The sequence below is a fragment of the Ctenopharyngodon idella genome, chromosome 8, assembly GCF_019924925.1.
Source record: "Ctenopharyngodon idella isolate HZGC_01 chromosome 8, HZGC01, whole genome shotgun sequence".
Lineage (NCBI taxonomy): Eukaryota > Metazoa > Chordata > Actinopteri > Cypriniformes > Xenocyprididae > Ctenopharyngodon > Ctenopharyngodon idella.
Window position 1 is genome coordinate 16,389,113 of NC_067227.1, and position 20,097 is coordinate 16,409,209.

Genomic DNA, 20,097 nt, shown 5'->3' on the forward strand with positions numbered 1-20,097 from the left:
GTATAGTAAGCAGTCAGTCTCAACAACAAGGTAGTACAAAAAGGAAAAAAAAAAACATTTAAACATTTTGAAGGTATAAAAAACATTTCATTTTGGTGGCATTGGTCAATTCACTGACACAATAACTAGGTTTTGAAGCGAGATGTTTTAGATGAGTTACAGAGGTGCAGTAGAGTTGTGATGTCACACAGCTGTGACAATTGCACTTACAATTTAGAGAATGTTAAGACAAAATGAGCCAAAGCGTTTGAGGAAAAACTGTAACATGATTACCCAAGTAGGACATGTTTCTGCATCAACAACATCCTTGTTCACCCTAGAACAATATTGCTTTCAAATCCATGTGACTTTCGTCAGGAGTATTAATACAAATACTTAGGTTTGCTTATCGATAATAAACTTTCCTGGGAGGTGCATGTGGATAATTTGTGTTGAAAGGTGCAACAGAAAATTACATTTTTACAGAGGTTCAGCCGTTTTGGAGTCCCTCAGAGGGTCATGTTGCTATTTTATCATGCCTGTATTGAATCCATCTTACTGTATGATATAGCGGCCTGGTTTGGTAATTTGACAGTTACTCTTAGATCTCAGTTGAACCATTTTGTGTGTATGCCAATGAAAGTGGTTGGTCTGGGGGTTTACCCCAATCTTCAGTATATATTTAACAAAATTATTTTTAAACAGGCAAGGAAAATTACTCTGGACCCATCTCATGTGCTTTATCCTGAATTGAACTACTTCCATCTGGTCGATGGTTTCATGCCACAAGGTTTTAATACAACCGCTATAAAATTATTTTGTTCCTTTGGCTACAAGGCTGTTGAACTGTAGTTCAAAGGACATGACTGTGTGATTGGTATGTTATTGATGTGGGTATCTTGTTATGCAGCTTCACTTGTATTGCCCAAAACAAATTTCCCTTAAAGGGACAAATAAAGTATAAAGCAGGAGTTATTAAGCAGAGAAACACACAAGACAGGAATAGCAAACTTCATCCATCTTGTTTACTCTTCACTTCGATTCTCACACACATTAAATCATTACACAACAGTACAGACTTCCTTTTTAAAATAGTAGTCCAAAAAATAATTTACTTATGAACACAACTTTCTTGAAGAATTGTACTGGTTGCTCTTTTCCATGCCATTTAAATGGAAACTGAAGCTTTAAGCTTTACAATGGACACAAAAGTCTTCTTAAGTCTCACAATAAGATTGTGAAAATGTTGACACCCAGCTCAGGAATTCACGAGAGTAGTAGCATGTTTAATTTGTGAGCAAAATGTGAGTCAACTCTTTTGAATGAATCTGCTGCTGAAGATCACAAAACCAGTCTGAATTATTTATTTCACAAACTGAACTGATTAGATTCTCTCAAGTTCAACTCACTAACTCAATGATCTGGTTGCAGATTTGGTCCTCCTACTAGAGGGGAAGATTATCTGTGAATACCGACTAAAATTTCAGTCTATTCCGCACACAAAGCTATCATATGACCTTGGTTGTGCGTGTGTGTTTTGTTTTTTAGCAAGACTACTGACTAAAGCTTCACCACCTTAAGGCAATTCCACTCCACCAGCCATTAAACGGTACTTCAGTAAATTGCAGTATATTCAAATACAGACTTTCATTATGATGCCCAGCACACATGAGTCCATTAGCTCCTGCAGGGAAAGACAAATGACTAAATTAATCGCTCAGATGTCAGTCCCAGGGCTGTTGGTTAACCTATGCACAGCCATTAATTCAGCCTTTGCACTGTTAACCGCAATGCAAAGTAGTTGGATGATCAATGCACATCAGCACACATAAAAATGGTCATTTATATGCATATAGTGAGAGGAACACCTGGTCAATGCTGGGAATTTCATTTCTGTATGAATTACCAGCGATGGAATGTCTAGGTTTAGTATAAGAGGAAAATAAATGCTTCAGACTATACCGAATCTGCCAGACTAATGTAATAGTTCTCTAATTCAGTTTGAGATGAGGGAAGAAGATGGTCATGTCAGTTTCATTACATTTCAGCTCTGAGATTGAAAGATAAAGATTAAAATCGCAATCACACAAAAAAGATCAGCCTCAAACGTGCCACAACAGTCCGTTCACTGACCATCTGATGAATATTGTTAGCTGGTTCAAAACCACCAGTTCCACATGCTTTTATGCAACTCGTAGACATACTGATTCTATCAATAAATTTAATAGCAATTTAACTAGATATCCGTGACCAGAACTGTATAATCTGCTTTGTTTTGTGTGAAATAACTTGTACTTATCACTTTTGAACAAATAGAAATTCTAAAATACACATTTTCTGTTATTTTTAGTTGTTTTTTTGTCCAATTATTTACTGACATTGCCATTATTTAAACACTGTAATATGTTTTTTGTTTGTTTTGTGTCAATTTTTTATATAATTATATATTATATATTTTAATGAAATATTAATTCATTTCTGATTATATTTTAGACTCCAACTTTATTTGACAGACAGATGGTTTCTTCCTAAAGGGGGCAGTTCTTAATCAGAATAACCTATATATAACCTATATTATAGTGTTTAAAAGTTTGGGTTAAGTACCATTTTTGAAAGATAAAACGTTGAAAAAGATTGCTATTTCAAATAAATGCTGTTCTTTTGAACTTTCTATTCATCAAACATCACGTATCACGAAAATGTATTGTGGTTTCCACCAAAATATTAAGCAGCACAACTGCTTTCAACAATGATAATAATAAAAGTTACTTTATCACAATCAGCATTTTAGAATGATTTCTGAAGGATCATTTAACACTGAGCATTAGAGTCTGCTGCTAAAAATTCAGCTTTGCCGTCCAAATCATGAATTATATTTTAGAAAACTGTAATGACTTATTTTAAACTGTAATAATATTTCACAGTATTACAGTTTTACTGTACTTTTGATCAAATAAATGCAGACTTGGTGAACATAAGAGACTTGTGTATACCCTATACTGTGTGTATGGTAATACTTGTAGGTTTTTACATCTAAATATATACACACTTCTGACATTTGTGCATCAAACAAGTACTTGTGGCTAAAATTATAAAAATAAAATCATCTTTTTGCACCTTCAGTTCTGTCACTTTAGTGACATAATTTATCCCCAGGAAGGATCCTTAAAGGAATGATGGGTACTGAAAAGGCAACAGTACAGGACTCTGATAGGTGGAGTAAGATCTTACAGTCAGGGAATTCAAAAGGCACCTAGCTCACGTCCCACTGCAGCCTCACATCCAAGTCCTTCCTCACTGATTTTATGTCTACCAGCAGCAGCAGAAATGAGTCAACAATTTAGCCTGGCAAACACCCAGGGACACACAGTACCAGGGCTGGACTGACCTTGGGCATGCCAGCAAAATTGCCAGCACTTGGATTCTGTGACAGACTGACGTTAAGTGAGGTGTGCCAAACTACACACTCCTGCTCGCTGACATTTGGACAAATGAATTAAAGGATGGACTGTAATATTATTGTCAAATGTGTGCGTTTCAATGGTAGACACTAAGATTTTTCCCCTAGGAAGCACAACTACAAAATGATGAGAGGAAATGCAAAATGATGCTGTGCTGAGTGGCCAAAGCAGATGGAGATATAAAAGCATGATGTACTCAGTGTGCCAAAACAGACAACAGAGGGAGGAGAGGAGGAGGATAAACAGAGAGCAAAGGAGTATGTGTAGAACTATACAACTATATTGAACAATAGATAGATAGATAGATAGATAGACAGACAGAATAACAGACAACATGACAGATAGACAGAAGCACAGATGAACGGATAAACGGCCAAACAGACTAGAACGAAAGACAAACAGATAGACACAGAAATATAAATAGATACATAGATAAACTTACCATTGCTGAACCTCTTTCTCCGTAACTGTAGGGGGAAATAGGAGAGAATACATTGAAAAAAGTATTGAATAAAGACTAAAGTAAAATACAACAGATTTGTCAGGCAAACTGTCCTATATGATCAATATAGTTTGACTGCCTCTTGTGATTCAGCCTGTCTCCTTCTAGAAAGCATAATACTAATACTTTTTACAGTCTCATTTGAAACTCACTGAAAATTATTTAATGCTTAAAGGGGAACCACCTTTGCAAGCATGACTTGTGCAGGGGTAGAAAAAACTGTGTCTGTTGGACATGGCGACAACATACTACCGACCCCCACCAACATTACACACTAAAGAGAATTGGCGGGGGAAAGAATAATAGGACCCCTTTAACTAAATCATTGTCTTTCATAAAGGTCGAGGTCAGGGATCTTGGGCTTAAAAAGGTTGGTGACCACTGCCCTAAAGCATGGCGTGGGTTTGAGAATGAATAAGTAAAAGTCACGTGAAAGAAGTCAATGCGTCCATTGCTGTATGATTGGTCTATTTTTCTGTTCACGTGATAAATCCCACCTCTCGTTTTCGTGCATGTTCCACATCCACAAATTGGTAATTAAAGAATTAATTAAACAATTCACCCACTTAGATATCAGTGCTTTGTCACATCAAATTCAAACATGAAATGACTTGAATACACGACCTGTCAGAGTTAACTTAAAAAAAAAGTTAAAAGCAATGCCGGCGTTGGGCGTAATAGAGGAATCGTACAGCGATAGTTTTGTGTTAGTGGGACAACTTTAGGGGCAGTCGGGGCCTAATGGTTAGAGAGTCAGACTTGTAACCCAAAGGTTGCGGGTTTCAATCTTAGTACCAGCAGGAATTGTTGGTGGGAGGAGTGAATGTACAGCGCTCTCTTCCAGCCTCAGTACACAGACTGAGGTGAGACCCTTGAGCAAAGCACTGAACCCCCAACTGCTCCCCGGGCACTGCAGCAAAAATTGGCTGCCCACTGCTCTGGGTGTGTGTTTGTGTCTTTTCACTGCTCACTGCTGTGTGTGTGCACTTGGATGGCATAAATGTAGAGCACAAATTCCGAGTATGGGACACCGTACTTGGCTATATGTCATGTCACTGATTCATTTTGGGGTGAACCCTTTAAATACAAGGGAGAGCTAATGAACTGAACAGAAACAGGTGCAGAATTAACCAGGAGCTATGGAAACTAATAATCACAGGGAACAAACCAGAAAGAGGGAAAACAGAACACAATTACAGTAAAACAGAACTATACAGAACAGAACCGTTACACAAATACTAAAGAGCAATCCTCAGACAACATATCACATTACTCTCATCTTTACATTCTGAGAGACAGCTTTCATAACTGGACCCCAAGAGACATTCACTAACAAACTTGAAGTGCATGGCTATGCATAGATATTTATATGCGTAAAGATGGACTACTGCAGTTATGTAATTTTCAATCTAAATGGAAAAATAAATACTGTATGTCTACAGTATCTTATTTGATACATACAAGTGCAATCAATGTATTAAAAAATGTTATCAAATTAATTACATGATATCCTGATTAATTCAATAAATCAATCATTATAATCAAAATAAACACAAATAATCATTTTTTTCAATATTTCTTGAGAAAAGCCCTCAAATGAAGATCATTTAAAAGTGGTGCTTTGCTCAAATGGTAGAGAATTATTAAAGAATGTACAGTATGAGTCAGGGTGTATATAATTTTGAATTAATTAAAATTAATAACATATTTAATCTACTAAATTAACATATACATTGACAGCCCTAGTACACACACAAAACACCTTTTAGCTTTTATTTATCGATCAATTCATTATACTGTAGTTTCTTACAAATTAAACAAATTAAAAAGTATTCTTATTTTCACATAACACAATCCTCCTGGTGTGGCTTCCTGTTCTCCCTGGGCATCTCACCTCTATAGAACAGGCAAGTATATTTGACTGATTGGGTACAGACGTGGGCAACCTCATAAACAAAGCAGGGATTTGTCAAAAATACATGTTCCCTCATGTAACAGATGACATTTTGGGTAAAGCATTATAAGGAGAAGGCTTTATGAAACTGTACCCACACAACCCTAGTACTGGGATAGCACAGTTATGTTGTTGCTGGGAAACAGCAGTAACCTAGAAGCTTGAAAACAATGACCGAATAACGTAACCAACACAATGAAACAACACATAGCCAAAAACAGTATGTCAACTACAGCACAACATGGGTTTAGTGTATATCTGACAAATGCATGCAAATAACTATAGATTTACTTCTTCGGTAACACTTTATTTTACAGTGCCGTAGTTACACGTTACTACATGTACTTACTATAGTAATAACAGTAAATTATGCATAATTACAAGTAACTAACCCGAAACCAAACCCTAACCGTAACTCTATAGTAAGTTCATGTAGTTAAATAATAGTACTCAGTACTTATTTGAGTAATTACAATGTAACTACGGTACTGTAAAATAAAGTGTAACCACTTATTCTGTCATGTTTGACTAGTTGCTGTTTGATTAGTTAGGGAATTCATTGTTTGTTGATAATCATTAACAGTTTGTGCAGCGAGGGTCTATCAAAGAGGCAGGAAAAGTGTTTGAAGATTTGACTGGGCGATCATTTGTGAGAAAAAGATGAAGAGAAAGTGATTAAGAGAGACAAAGTAAAGAGACTTGGACACCTTGTGTCTAGAAAAACAGGTAGAACTCTCTTGGCTATTCAAATAGCACACTGAGATGTATACTGTGAACAGAGCTTGCTGCATTTTTCAGTGCTGAAGTAAGCTATTTCCTGTGAATGAGACGTCATTTATTAGCTGCTATAGGTAAACAACTAGAAGACTAACAAAGTGCAATAAATTGTAAAACTATTGGCGCAACAAACCAGTCTGAGCGTAGCCTTCAACAGTCCGCCACGAAAAAACAAAGCTGTTTTCAAGAGTGATTCACATGAGCAACTAAAGGCTGGACTTCACTGAAAAGGGCAAACACAGACAACATACGTGGGTAAATATGAAAGTACCAACCCTGATATCACAGCCCGACAATTTAGTGTTGTTTTTGGATAACCCGAATTGTTTGTGAGAACTAAAAGCTGGAGAGACATGCTCCAAAAAGACGTATACCAAGAGTGAACACTATTGACAAAGTGCACACCATTGAAGTAATTTGTGCTTATTAATTTTAGATGGATCAAAAACACAAACTTTACAGACATCTCCAACTAATTTCGTATGTGTTTTAATGCAGATTGTTGAACCATTATTTGCTTTACTTTTTATGCCAATCTTGAATGAAGTATGTTTGTGCACCAGTCTGCTATTGTAGCAACATTTACCCACACCAAATATGACGTCGAACAAAACCAAATGTTATTAGTCACTTTTCATGTTATTCAGAAGACCTCTTCCTACCTAAGTGGGCGATCCTTGACCAATTGAAGCAAATATAGAGCTAATACCTTATGCCATCAGTCAATAGTTGGGCCTTCCTGCCCAACTAGTCAGACATATTTTTGTATGAAGGTTCTGTAACTTACACTATTTTCACAATTACATAATGATTATTCATGAGTTTTCACTGCAAAAAAAAAAAAAAAATGCAGAAAATAGCATTGGAATTTTCGAGAAAAGGCAAAGCCAAAATTACTCTGTAATTTTGGGCAGCAATGATTAGAAATAATCTCAGCGAAATCCTGCTGAGACTGCTGTAGGCAACAAATGATGCATCTATGCTGCCCTTAGAAAAATTGCCCAGATGGAGGCATTTTAGTAGGATGTTATGCAAACATTGGACTCGAACATGCCATGATGACTTCTTACCACTGTATTCTGCCTGAGAAGTCAACATTTTTCAGGTTTCGGACACTGTCAATGTGTGCAGACCCTCCTGTGTCACTATTGAACATTAGCATTTGCATGTCTAAAATGTTGCACATTTTAAAATGGTTCTGCTGAGAGGAAATTTTGTGAATTCATGCTGGCTTCTTGTTTATACTGAAACTACCATCCTTCAATTTTATGAATGACATTTTTTGTTTCTGCAGCCAAACTCTCTTTGTACTAAGACCACTAATCGCTTGGAAACCACACAGTGGCAAGCTCTTTTCAGATATTGTGATGTGCCTCCTTGCAAAATCACAGGAAATCATTGTTGAGGCGGATTGTTCTGATAGGGGTAAACAAATCATTTGTATTTCAAGCTTTGGAAAAAGAGATTTAGAAAAGCGTGACAGAGAAGGAAATGACTGGCCCCTTTAGACATACTGGCACAGCACAATAACTGTGGGCAATTAAAGGAACAGTTCACCCAAACAATGAAAATACTTTGCAAACCTGCGTGATTTACTGATTTACTTCAGTGTAACACAAAAGGTGACCACTCAATATAATGAAAGAGAACGAGGAAGGACAGAATGAGGAAGGAGGGCTGTCCAGTTCCAAAAAAAAAAAAAAATAAAAAAAAATAAAAAAATAATTATTATAAAAGATGTGCTATTTTTTAACCCTTCAATTCGAATTAAAAACAAGTATTCTTTTGAATAAAATGTTTTTTTTTAAGTTAAAAAAAAATATCTCAATTACAAATCTTATGATTTCAGTACGCCTAGTGTGTGTTCACACTTGTAGTTTGGTTATTTTGGTTCTTTTGGTCCGGACCAAAAAGAAACATTTATACATTTTATCTTGGTTCGCTTAGCGTTCATTCTGTTTAAAAGATTAGTTCACTTTCAAATAAAAATTACCCAAGCTTTACTCACCCTCAAGCCATCCTAGGTGTATATGACTTTCTTCTTTCTGATGAACACAATCTGTGATATATTAATAAATATCCTGACGCATCCAAGCTTTATAATGGCAGTGAGAGGGATCAACGAGTATGAGCTGAAGAAAGTGCATTCATCCATCATAAACATACTCCACACGGTTCCGGGGGGTAAATAAAGGCCTTCTGAAGAGATGCGTTTGTGTAAAAAAAACAAAAACATATTTAACAAGTTATGAAGTAAAATATCTAGCTTCTGCCACACCGTCTTCTGTATTCAACTTTACTAAGAAAGCGTAAAACTCTTGCAGTTCAAAAAGCTTATGCTACGTCTACGCCTTCCCTATTCAACTTATGGAAAAAGCTTAAATGATGCGACACTAGTTCCGTTTTTTGGTAAGTCGAATACGGAACGCGGTCTGGCGGAATCTAGATATTTTACTTCTTAACTTGTTACATATGGATTTTTTTTTTTTACACAAACGCATCGCTTTGCTTCAGAAGGCCTTTATTAACCCCCTCAAATTTTCATTTGAAAGTGAACTAATCTTTTAACACCGAACCTAAAGATATAAAACAAAAATATTAAAGATAGGTTCACAACCTAATTGGACAGCTTTTATGATGTGTATTCAGCTGAGAACTCATGAAGAACTTATAAACTGTGTAAAGGGGTCAAGACCGCACCAGCAAATCCTCTGTTTCACACACAAATAAAGATCTACTGCAAGGAAATGCGTTTCTTAAAGCCTGTACAGAACTGTAATGGGCAACATTTTTTAGGGTCGAATCTTGTGACATTACATCCTGTTTTTGGTTTGTTTAGATGTCTTTGGTCAATGCGGTGTTCATATTTCAGTCAAACTGCACAGAGTTGTTTTGGAAATGGACTGAGACCCCCCGAAAATGTGGGTCTCAGTCCGCTTGTTTGGTGCACAAAACAAACCTGCCAAGTATGAACACGCCCCTAGAATATAGGAAACAACTCATATGCTTTCCTTTTAGGATTGATTTATGTTTTCTTTCTGTTCAACAGAAGAAGAAAAAAAGTCATATGAGGGCATGAGAGTGAGTAAATGATGACAGAATGTTCATTTGGTTCTTTCTGGTGAATTAGTCCTTTAAAAGTTCACACACTCATATTTCATTTGGACTATATAGCCACTAAAACTCTGAAGGGAACCTAAAATGTCAATTGTATGCAAATCTCCTAACTGAAAGGGCAAAACTTTAATGGGGCTATTGCGCTACTGCTCTAAGTGCTTAGGGATCTCTCCAAAGAAAGCGCTACTGGAGCCTAATACATAGATGATGTGAGCTGGCATTGAACTGGCATATAGGCCTTTGTTTAAATTTGCTTCATTAAATTATTCAGTTCTCTAATGCCCAATACTGTAGTTCTTTGAAGCTACAATTCTCCACAGAGCTGCTACAATAGCTTACATTCGATCAATACCAAGAGATGTCCTCCATTAAATAATCTAATGATTGCTATGAAAATGCCATCAGCCAATGTTACATAACCCAACAGAAGAGAAGTGCCTCGTATTTGTACTTAAATGCCATGGAAAATCTTTTACCACACTGAATAGGCGAGCCAGTGTGCTGATTGATAAGCTTTTGATCAAGGTCTTCCTGGCAGAATGAAAATTCTTCTGCCTACATTAAAATTTAGCCTGTATTCATGCACGCTTCCCTATGCTCTTCACCACGCAAAAAAACTCAATCATGTAGCCCACTCATGAGAAATAAACACTTGCAGCAGCAAGCCTCCACAGCTGTAAAACAAGTTAAGCTGTCCTTTAATTGCCATAAACATATGCAAAATACAGACGTGAAATGGCTGAAACTGTAGATTGAATCAGTCGGTTACATCTGGGATGGCAATGAAGAGAGAGAGAGAGACCGACGCCAGCTGTTAAATTTGGGGGGAAAAAAAGTCTAAGTGTATGGCACTGATGAATTCAGCTTCATTTTAAACATGTTTTACATATAATATATGCTTATTTAGCACAGGTTAATATGGATAAATCATGGTGAATCAATATAAACCAGCTTAGTAGTTTCTTAGTTAAAAAGACATTCGGACTAAACTGCAACTATGAAGACTAAAGACTGCCCAAGTTAAATAGAGATAAGCCAATTTATGTTTAGTGTTCCAATATTCAGAAAGTACTTTATTTTTTGCCTTAATGACAAAAATAACTAAATTATTAAATCATTAGACTACAACAACTGTTCAACATTTATAGTAATGAAGGATCATGTGACACTGACTGGTAATAGCCACTAAAAATTCAGCTTTGCCATCACAGGAAAAGATTAAAAATATATTAAAATAGAAAGCAGTTATTTTAAATTGTAATAATATTTTGCAATATTACTGTTATTACTGTACCTTTTGATACATTTTTAGATACATTTTGATCAACATTGGTATTTCCTGGTCATCCTACACGACAAAAACAATTGTATTTAAAGCCTAAATGTTACATTATATAGCTTTACTTCACCTTGTTACAGTAGTCACAGACAATAGAGCTAAGGCAATCCTAAAAAATAAAAAAAATTGAAGACTTCTTTCTGATTAAAACATAATTTCAAGCTATGGGCTTGAGCTCATAGAGAGTTGAAAGACGTGGAGGAACAAAAGGAGGAGAAGACGGTTACAAATGGGGATGGGGAAAAAAAGAGGGAAAAGATAAGGGACTGCTGAGGAGAGAGGGGTAGTTAAGAGGGATACATGGATAGAAAAGGAAATGCAATGTCCTTCGTTGCAAAGCAGAGCTGATAAGGCCTTAATTACAGTATTCCATTCCATGTTCACAGAGAGGCAATTAAATGGGAGAGAGAGACTTAGACAGAGCATGACAAGAAAGAAAGAAAGAAAGAAAGAAAGAAAGAAAAAGAAGGAAAAAGAAAGAAAGAAAGAAAGAGGCATGAAGTCCATCCCAGCACGGAGGCACATTTCCCTGCATGCTGCAATTTCCTGCCCAGCGCCTTTCCATGTAGCACCCACCACTGAGCCCAATGCACAGCAGACACCTTCATTAGGAAGCCATTGGCTGTCACTTTCCATTCTATATCTGCATGACTTCAAACCAGCACTGCCTACTTTAAGCATTCACTACTTATTAACACAGACAGTATTTACTAACAGTGTCTTGGCTTCTTTTCATAGGTTTGATGAAATTAGATCTGTTTTATATTAGGCTTCCTAAATCACCTTTGAATCTCCTTTGATAAACGAATGGTCAGGTTAGGTATTTGCTATTTGTTCTTAGTCAGTATAGATGTAAAAATAGAGTTTTAGAATGTTACATATTGTAAATGAGTTTTGTTGTAAATCTAAATACTGAGTAACATTCTTAATTTCTATTGTAGCTTACACCGGTGTACACTGGTTACACTGGTGTGTACCAATGTGCATTCTTTTGCACTACTCTATGCTATTTTGTAGTACAAATAGTGTGAGTTGTGTGTTCATAATGAAAATTCAAAAAAGAAAAAGTGCACTTCAAGTAACCAGTCGACACACTTAATTAACCGAAAAAAAAAACGAAGTATGGAATGTTAAACACTTCATGCACTCAACTGTCGCAGCTTTCCTTACATAGTGAAGGGGGAGGTGCTATCAAAATAACCCTTACACAGTAATTGGCCTTTTACTCAACTGCATTTTCAACTAAAAATGGAAAATTTTATGCGTTTTGGCCGTTCATTTACACAACTCAAACTTTTGAAAGCGGGATTCAATGTGCAAGTTTTTGAAAACTATACCGTTATTGTCTTGGTGTAAACTACAAAAAGACAAATTTGTGAAAATGGTGATCTCATGCACATGTGTATTAAGTGTTCAGTCTATAGGTGCATACCTAGTGTTTCTTTACAAAGTGACATCGCCAACTACTGGCCTGGCATGCATAATACAGCGTTATAATCGTTTATGCGGATCGTTTTGACAACGTTGTCGCCTGTAGGTGAACTGAAGTGCAAATAAAAAACTTTTCCGTTTTTAGTAAATCGTTGTTGTGTAAATGTACCCTTAGCTCCAACCTTGATCAAACTCACCAACCTGTAACTTTCTAGTAATCCTGAAGACCTTGATTAGCGTCACTTTGTTTTGGGTTTTGTTTCATGTTTATTAAGTCATGTTTCCTGTTTGTCATGTGCTTCCCTTGCTCCTCATGTTATCCTGCCATGTGCTTCCCTTGTCCATGTGTCATGTTCTCATTGATTGGTCTAGTCATGTGTCCTGTGTTCTCATTGGTTCATCGTTTGATTGTGCACAGGTGTTCCTTGTTAGCCTTTAGTCTCTGTGTATATATAGCCCTCATGTATCCATTGTCTCCAGTCTAGCTTTCTGTAATGTAGCCTGTAATGCAGTGAGGCAAGCGTAGTGAACCCAAACGCAGTTTTATTAATGATATACAAAATAAACAGAACTATAGCATAAACATGAGCACATGAATGTGAAAACTAAACTTGAACATAACTGGACAAACTCACCAACAGAGGTTACAGGGAACAAAGCTAGACAAGAGACAATGGATACATGAGGGCTATTTATACACAGAGACTAAAGACTAACAAGGAACACCTGTGCACAATCAAACAATGAACCAATGAGGACACATGACTAGACAAACTAATAGGCTTGTTCAAGATCTGCCGGTTGCAGGCAGGGGAGGAGTACAGAGATGGCCGTCAGGTCGGACAATTAGTGCTTTCCACGATTTTTGCGTTGATTGTAGCCGAAGAAGTGGATGCGACTGAAATAAGAATATATATTTACTAGATAGCATAATCTTATTTTTTGTTAATGTTTTGTTTGAATATCAAATATTCAATATCAAGACTGGTTAAATACAGGAACTTGTCTAAGAAAAAACACGCAACACACGTTGTCCTTGTCATCACAGAATCTGACCAATGAGAATAAAGTGTGTCGTCATCAAGGCTTTCGCAGCCGATTTTGAGCAACTGCAGTGCCTGACCTTGGCAGCTGGTTTTGTTTGCTCTCGCGGTACTTTGATGGTACATGTGATCCTAAGGCGGCTACAGCGCCGATCAAAGTCGGTCACGTTTTCTAACCAAAATGCATTGCTTTTGTCAGGCGGCTGCCGTTCTTTGTGGCGCTGCATGAAGTGGAACAAGCCTAATGAGAACATGACACATGGACAAGGGGAGCACATGGCAGGATAACATGAGGAGCAAGGGAAGCACATGACAAACAGGAAACATGACTTAAGGCAAAATTACAAAATAAAAGACATGAAAATATAAACATGAAACAAAACCCAAAACAACGTGACTCTGCAGGAAAGTGGGCAAGAGATCTCGAGGGCCCGAGCTGAGAACCCCTGCACTCGATGGCAGTGTGCATGCATAGTATAACGGCATTGTCATTTGGGACGCAAATTATCTGTACCGACAAGTAATGCCAGAGTTTAATTGATTCATCGATAAGCTCCCCCATAGATGTAAAGATTACAAATCAAAACTGCAGAGGCAAAAACTTCTCACAATCAACTGAAGAAAGAAACACTATAAAAAGTGCCCTAGAAACAATGTTTTACAATATTTTGTACGGAGCCCCGCACGTGACATGCAAGAAAAAAAATGTAAACCATTTTTAATATAGTAAATAGTAAATCGTGCGCACGTTTTAGTAAATCGAGGGAACGAATTAGTAAATCGTGCGCACGATTTAGCCTACTATTTTTTTCCTGCATGTCATGTCCGGGGCTCTGTAATTTTGGGATACTTTCTAAAGAAAAAAAAGTAAACTAATGAAGAATCTCAGTTAAAGAAATGCATACAAGGCCTACAGTGAATTGTGTCATTAGCATTTGTCAATACTGTTGTCATTTCACTGCACTAGTTTTAGAATCAAGACCTACTGTAGCTCAATGTGTTTACATATATAGCCTATGCATCCATGGAAACACAATCTGCTTCACTGGCAGAGAGCAAGCCACTTTCAGATATCTCTCTGGGCAACCACCAGCCTGATTGCAGATCTCAAGACCGAGCAATTTGCATATTCATAAAGCCTGAGTCCCAATTGGAGGGCTTTTAAAACATGCTGATTAGGCCCACTTCCAGGCTTCTGCTAATCACAATTTGCAATGCCACGAGAATTGTGATTTCTTGTGACAAAATATATGTGGCATCAGCCACAGGATCTTGAATGCAGTCTAACAATGTTGTTTTCAAACAACTTAGCTCATTTTCCTCCATTATTAATTAGTGCATGTGCTGCACTCAAGTGGATAACAGATAAATAAAAATCGCTTTTTTAGCCAACATGGCCTGTTTACTCAAAATATGAAAATAAATGAGATTACAGTAACAATGAAGAAAAAAACTGAACACTAATAAACAACATGCAAATGGGTAAGAAAGATTTTTTTTTACATATACATTTAAAAATAAAGGTTTTTGTTGGCATCTAAGGTTCCATGAAGAACCTTAAACATCCATTCCAAAAAAGGTTTTTATAGTGGAAAAAGGTTATTCAGATCATTAAAAAGTTCTTTACACTAAAAAAAGATAATGGTTCTTTAAAGGCATCACTGGGGCTTTTAGAGCCTTTATTTTTAAGAGTGCAATCAGAAAGTACTTACAGTAGGTCTTCCTGGTCAGGTCCTCCACCACCTCTGGTTTGAGCTTGCTGTTTGATTTCCCCATGCTCTCCAGTCCTCCTCCAGATAGTTTGTGTGGTCCAGCGTGGAACTGAGCTGTACCAGAACTCACCAGCTCTTTTCTACTTAAGGCAGAATCTTAGAGACCCAAAGACATCAACAAAGTGAAAAACAAATCAGCACTGCCAACAAATCCAAGGAAATCCATCCAGTGTGAATTTTTCTCTCCTTTTTTGACTTTGTGGGCTGTTGTAAGATCTAAAGTCACTATTAGGGTTTCCCTCTTACCCAGTGGGTCTCTCAAAAATTCATCCTCAATTACAGCCGCCTTTGACAAGTCCTCTTTCATCTATCGCTCCTCAAAAAAAGCCCATTCATTTGGCCACCTGCACGAGTACGAGTCTCAGATGCTAACCGCGTTCTGTCTGATTCTTCAGTGGAGAAAACAAGGCTTTGAAATGTATTAAAGTGCCAATGGTTACAGGAGACGCTCACTCGCAGCGTTCTGTGTGCTCTCTTGCTCACACTTGAGTGCCAGTTCTCTCTGGCTCTCCACCCACCCTCCCTCTTCTCTTCTTCTTTTTACTCCCTCCCTATGTCTGTCTTGTTAGCTCTGAGAGACTCTTAAAGGAGATTCCTAGCTCTATTTGTCTTGGCAGCTGAGATGAGGGGTTTGGTAAAATTAAAAGAGAAGCGCAGACTTAGTCCAGCTTAATTTTTTTAGCATTTCACACTTTGGTAGATGTCGTTCTGGTAGATGCCGACAGGATCTACAATAATACTGAGTCCTGGCTGTGATTATTGATATATTATTGAGTGCAAATATTGTAAAGATGGCAAAAAGGCTAGATCGAAAACATATGCTGCTCAGTTCCTCTGTCGCTGACCGCATCAGACAATACGTGGAAGCCGGAGATAACCAATTATTCGTTGTCTCAGTCTGCTGATGGCACTCTTTCTGACAAAAGACATTCACCTTCTCCTAGTAACCACTGTTTGCTTATCTTCAGGCCTGTTCTTCCTCACACCTTCTGTAGTTCAAAGCAGCAACTCCTGTTCACCAAGGTCTGGTTGTCCAGAGAAACCTCCAAACACTGTGGGAACAAACAGCAACAAGGTCAGACTGCATTGGAAGATGACAACAGTGTCATGAGTACAGCAATCTTGATAGACCCACAGAGAGACGAAGGGGAAATCGCTGACCACACACTCTCCATGCAAATAGCTCTCGCACTTGACTTTCATGAGAATGATTTTCTCCCTGAGCCTGTGTAAGGATGGCACAATGCACTGTTCCTCTGCCAGCCCTTCAAGTGCATTAATATCCTAATTCCTAAACCAGGGTCAAAATGAATTAGTCAAATTACGCAGTCAATTAATCAGACTAAAGGATTCTATATTCGGTTAAGAGTTGTTCAGTTATACTGATTTAGCTATGTTTCAAACAATAAAATGTTGCTTGTTCTGGGAGCTATAAGAGCTGATAAACAAGCAGTGAATCAAATATTTATGCTAGAAAAAAAACATTGGTATGGATAACTCTAGGCTAAATGAAAGACAAAAATCTGGGGGGGGGGGGGAACACTTTGAAATGTTTTGAATCAAGGCACAGAACACAAAAATAGTTCACATGAAACCATTTCACACAGGCCATTCAAAACAAGTGGTGAGACCAAATATTACATTATAGTCTCAATGCAACACTGAGCATCAAAGCTAATAACCTCCTTACATCTGCTACAGTCACTTTCAACACTTTACAGTGTGTAATAACTGCATTAAACGCTGGAACAATCTTGTAGCCGGATGAAGAGATCTTCACCTTCACCTTATTAACTGAGAAAGATAAATAATAAATAGCTATATTGCTTTATGAAAGTGTGTAAGTATTGTGCATCTTTAATTGCTGTTACTGACATGGAGAAGAAATAGTAACACTAAAGAAACAACAGCTGAAATTGAGAGCGACTTGCTGTCTTTTTTAGTTTTATTTGTTTTAATAGGTCAACCAATATGGGTTTTTCAATGGCCATTAGCGTTTCCGATATACACAATGCAATTAAATGATAATAAATGGAATTTACACAAATATCTGATACACACACACACACACACATACATTATATATATATATAATCAGTGTTGGGTAAGTTACTTCAAAAAAGTAATAATTACTAATTACATCATCAATGTTGTATTTAAAATACTTTTCTAATTACTCTGTCTGAAAAGTAATTTAATTAGTCAGTAAGTAATTCAACTCATTACTAATTCTTAAAATCCCTATAAACCTTGAGTGGATGGACAATAGAAAGGAAACTCTTTTAATAATTTAAATATGAGTCAAACATGGAATAGTTTAGCCTTTTATAGCTTTTTAAAAACATTTTAGCTTTATTAAAACACTATAATACTTAAACTTTTTTAGTAACAAATAAGGATGTCACAAAACAGAAAATCTAGTAGTCGGCACGATACTCGATACCAAAGTCGATACCATGGTAAAAATACTTAGATACAAAAAACAAAACAAAAACAATGCTATATATTTTTTCAGGTAGGTCTAATAGTATAAAGTAAAAATACCACAGAAATTGAATAATCAAATATAAAATAACTCTGCATAGTCATAACTGTATAAATTAAACATAGATTAATCCTTATTAAAGCTTTTCTTTTGTTGTTTGGTTATCATTTATAGTACAGACAGCCAATAGTAGACAGTAGACTGCTGTCACTAATGGATGGAGACAATATGCTGTTAACATTCACATAACCAACGCGAATATACGCCAAGACGGGCATTTGACATAACTGATGTGTATTTGAACGTTTATGTGTAATAAACCGCAAATATCTGACACTCGCGAGAGGCAGCTATGTGTCTGCGCTTTGGTTGAGAACGCACTGACTGAAGACCGTCTCTCAGAGAGCGCGCGCAGTTTTTTCTCCCTAGGACATAGCTTACATTTTACCGTAATGTTCTTGCCTACCTGTGTCAAAAAGTGAAGTAATTGGGATATTTCCATTCGGCAAAAACTGAAGATGCCGCTTCAGTTGACATCTTCAGACAGCGACTATGCAGCCAACTGGTGCGAAGTTACGAACTCACGTGCAACTGCACTACAGCTAACGATTTTAAAGAGGCAGCGTTCACTTTTACCTTCAGACGACAAATTTAGATTTTAAATTCAATATTGATTTATACAGAACTGTTGAACTAATTTACAGTATGTAATGCAAGTACATTATAAGTAACTGTAATTAAATTACCTAAAAATTAACAGTAATCCCTTACCTTACTTTTTCAGTGGATAAGTAATTTAATTACAGTAACGCGTTACTTAGTAACGCGTTACACCCAACACTGTATATAATACTAAAAGGTAGTGTAGTTGCCAAATTAAAGCTAATATTATTATAATATAATATATAATACGTATAATATTTTATATATAATGTCATAACATTTAATCAAGCAATCATGGTGATACTAGCCCATACATAATGTTACAATGTTATGCTATCCATATATGGAATATATTTTCACTGCACTGAATGATACATACATGCAGTGTTCAAAATTGCAATATCTGCAATTCTAATACTATCTATTTATTTAAATAAATAAACGACAAAAATAGTCTTACACGGTTTGAAGGACCTAATTAATAGTGATTTATAGTAACCTAACATTTGTAGTAACTAGTAACTATGGTATTTTGGCGGACACCAATGTTACCATGGTAATTTTTGTTGGAAGGGGCGCTCTCACGCTGAAGTCTGAGATTTAACTGAACATCAACCCGAGGTTTATTGATGAAACGACGTATGTTTACACTTTTACAGTCATTAAAACGATAATAGCCTAAGGGACACGTTTTGACAGGTGCTCAGCGACCGCTATCACAGCAAACTGCTATAGCTACATAATAAACGTAAAACGTAGTGAACGTTATCTCTAAAACATAACGGACTGAATAAACCGCTAACGTTACCTCTTATTTTCTTTCACTGAAAGCTTAAACTTTTTAGCTGTGAAACTTGACAGATGACTTCTTGTATCTATAGGAACTCTACCAGCACTGTGAATAAAGGCATCTTGCCATCAAGCTAAGCTACGTGTCACCCAAACCCTTCTCCAGTGTCTATCTGTTAAAACGCAATGTTTTTTGAATGAAAGTCAACGCCATATGACACTTACCGAGCCGTACTTAGCGTTAGGATGGTTTCTTCTTCATAGATCGTTCTCTGTCAGGGTGTGTAACCTTCATTCAGACAGGACTTTTCTAGCAGACTCTCCAGAGGCTGGACAAACTAAATTCACCACCGATCTCCACCCTGTGCTTCTCTTAGTGTGGAGAACTTACGTCGATCATACTTCACTTCTTCGTTGGGGACTTTTAAACGCTAGCAATAATAATAATAATAATAATAATAATAATAATAATAATAATAATAATAATAATAATAATAATAATAATAATAATGGAATTTACACACATATATATATATATATATATATATATATATATATATATTTGTTTTTGTTTGTTTGTTTTTTCCTCTCCCTGTGGCACAGCAATAGCTGCTCACCTCTTGCTGAGAACTGTCTGTAACCTGGATTAAAAAAGAAAAAAAAAAAAAAAAAGAGAGACCTACATATCCACACCAGGAAATGAGGTTATGCTGCTATTTAATACAGAACAAAAATGTCTCATCCTGTGCCTCAATTATTAGGCAGTCGTTGGCCTAATGGATAGA

General features: G+C 36.7%; 1 protein-coding gene across 2 annotated transcripts in view; it reads right to left on the reverse strand.

Annotated features, from left to right (window-relative positions):
* ncs1b (neuronal calcium sensor 1b) overlaps positions 1 to 19,704 on the reverse strand; it is a 39,336-nt gene extending 19,632 nt beyond the window's left edge. The window contains exons 1-4 of one of the 2 annotated variants that reach the window (XM_051903658.1): positions 19,538 to 19,704; positions 16,310 to 16,427; positions 15,316 to 15,471; positions 3,883 to 3,907 (exon numbers count right to left, since the gene is read on the reverse strand). In XM_051903658.1, coding sequence (XP_051759618.1) covers positions 3,883 to 3,907; positions 15,316 to 15,379 — 89 coding nt within the window. In that variant the 5' untranslated portion in view covers positions 15,380 to 15,471; positions 16,310 to 16,427; positions 19,538 to 19,704. Of the gene's footprint in view, positions 1 to 3,882; positions 3,908 to 15,315; positions 16,428 to 19,537 lie in introns of both variants that reach the window. The other variant, XM_051903657.1, reaches the window with a different exon arrangement.
* Between the last annotated feature and the right edge of the window lie 393 nt (positions 19,705 to 20,097).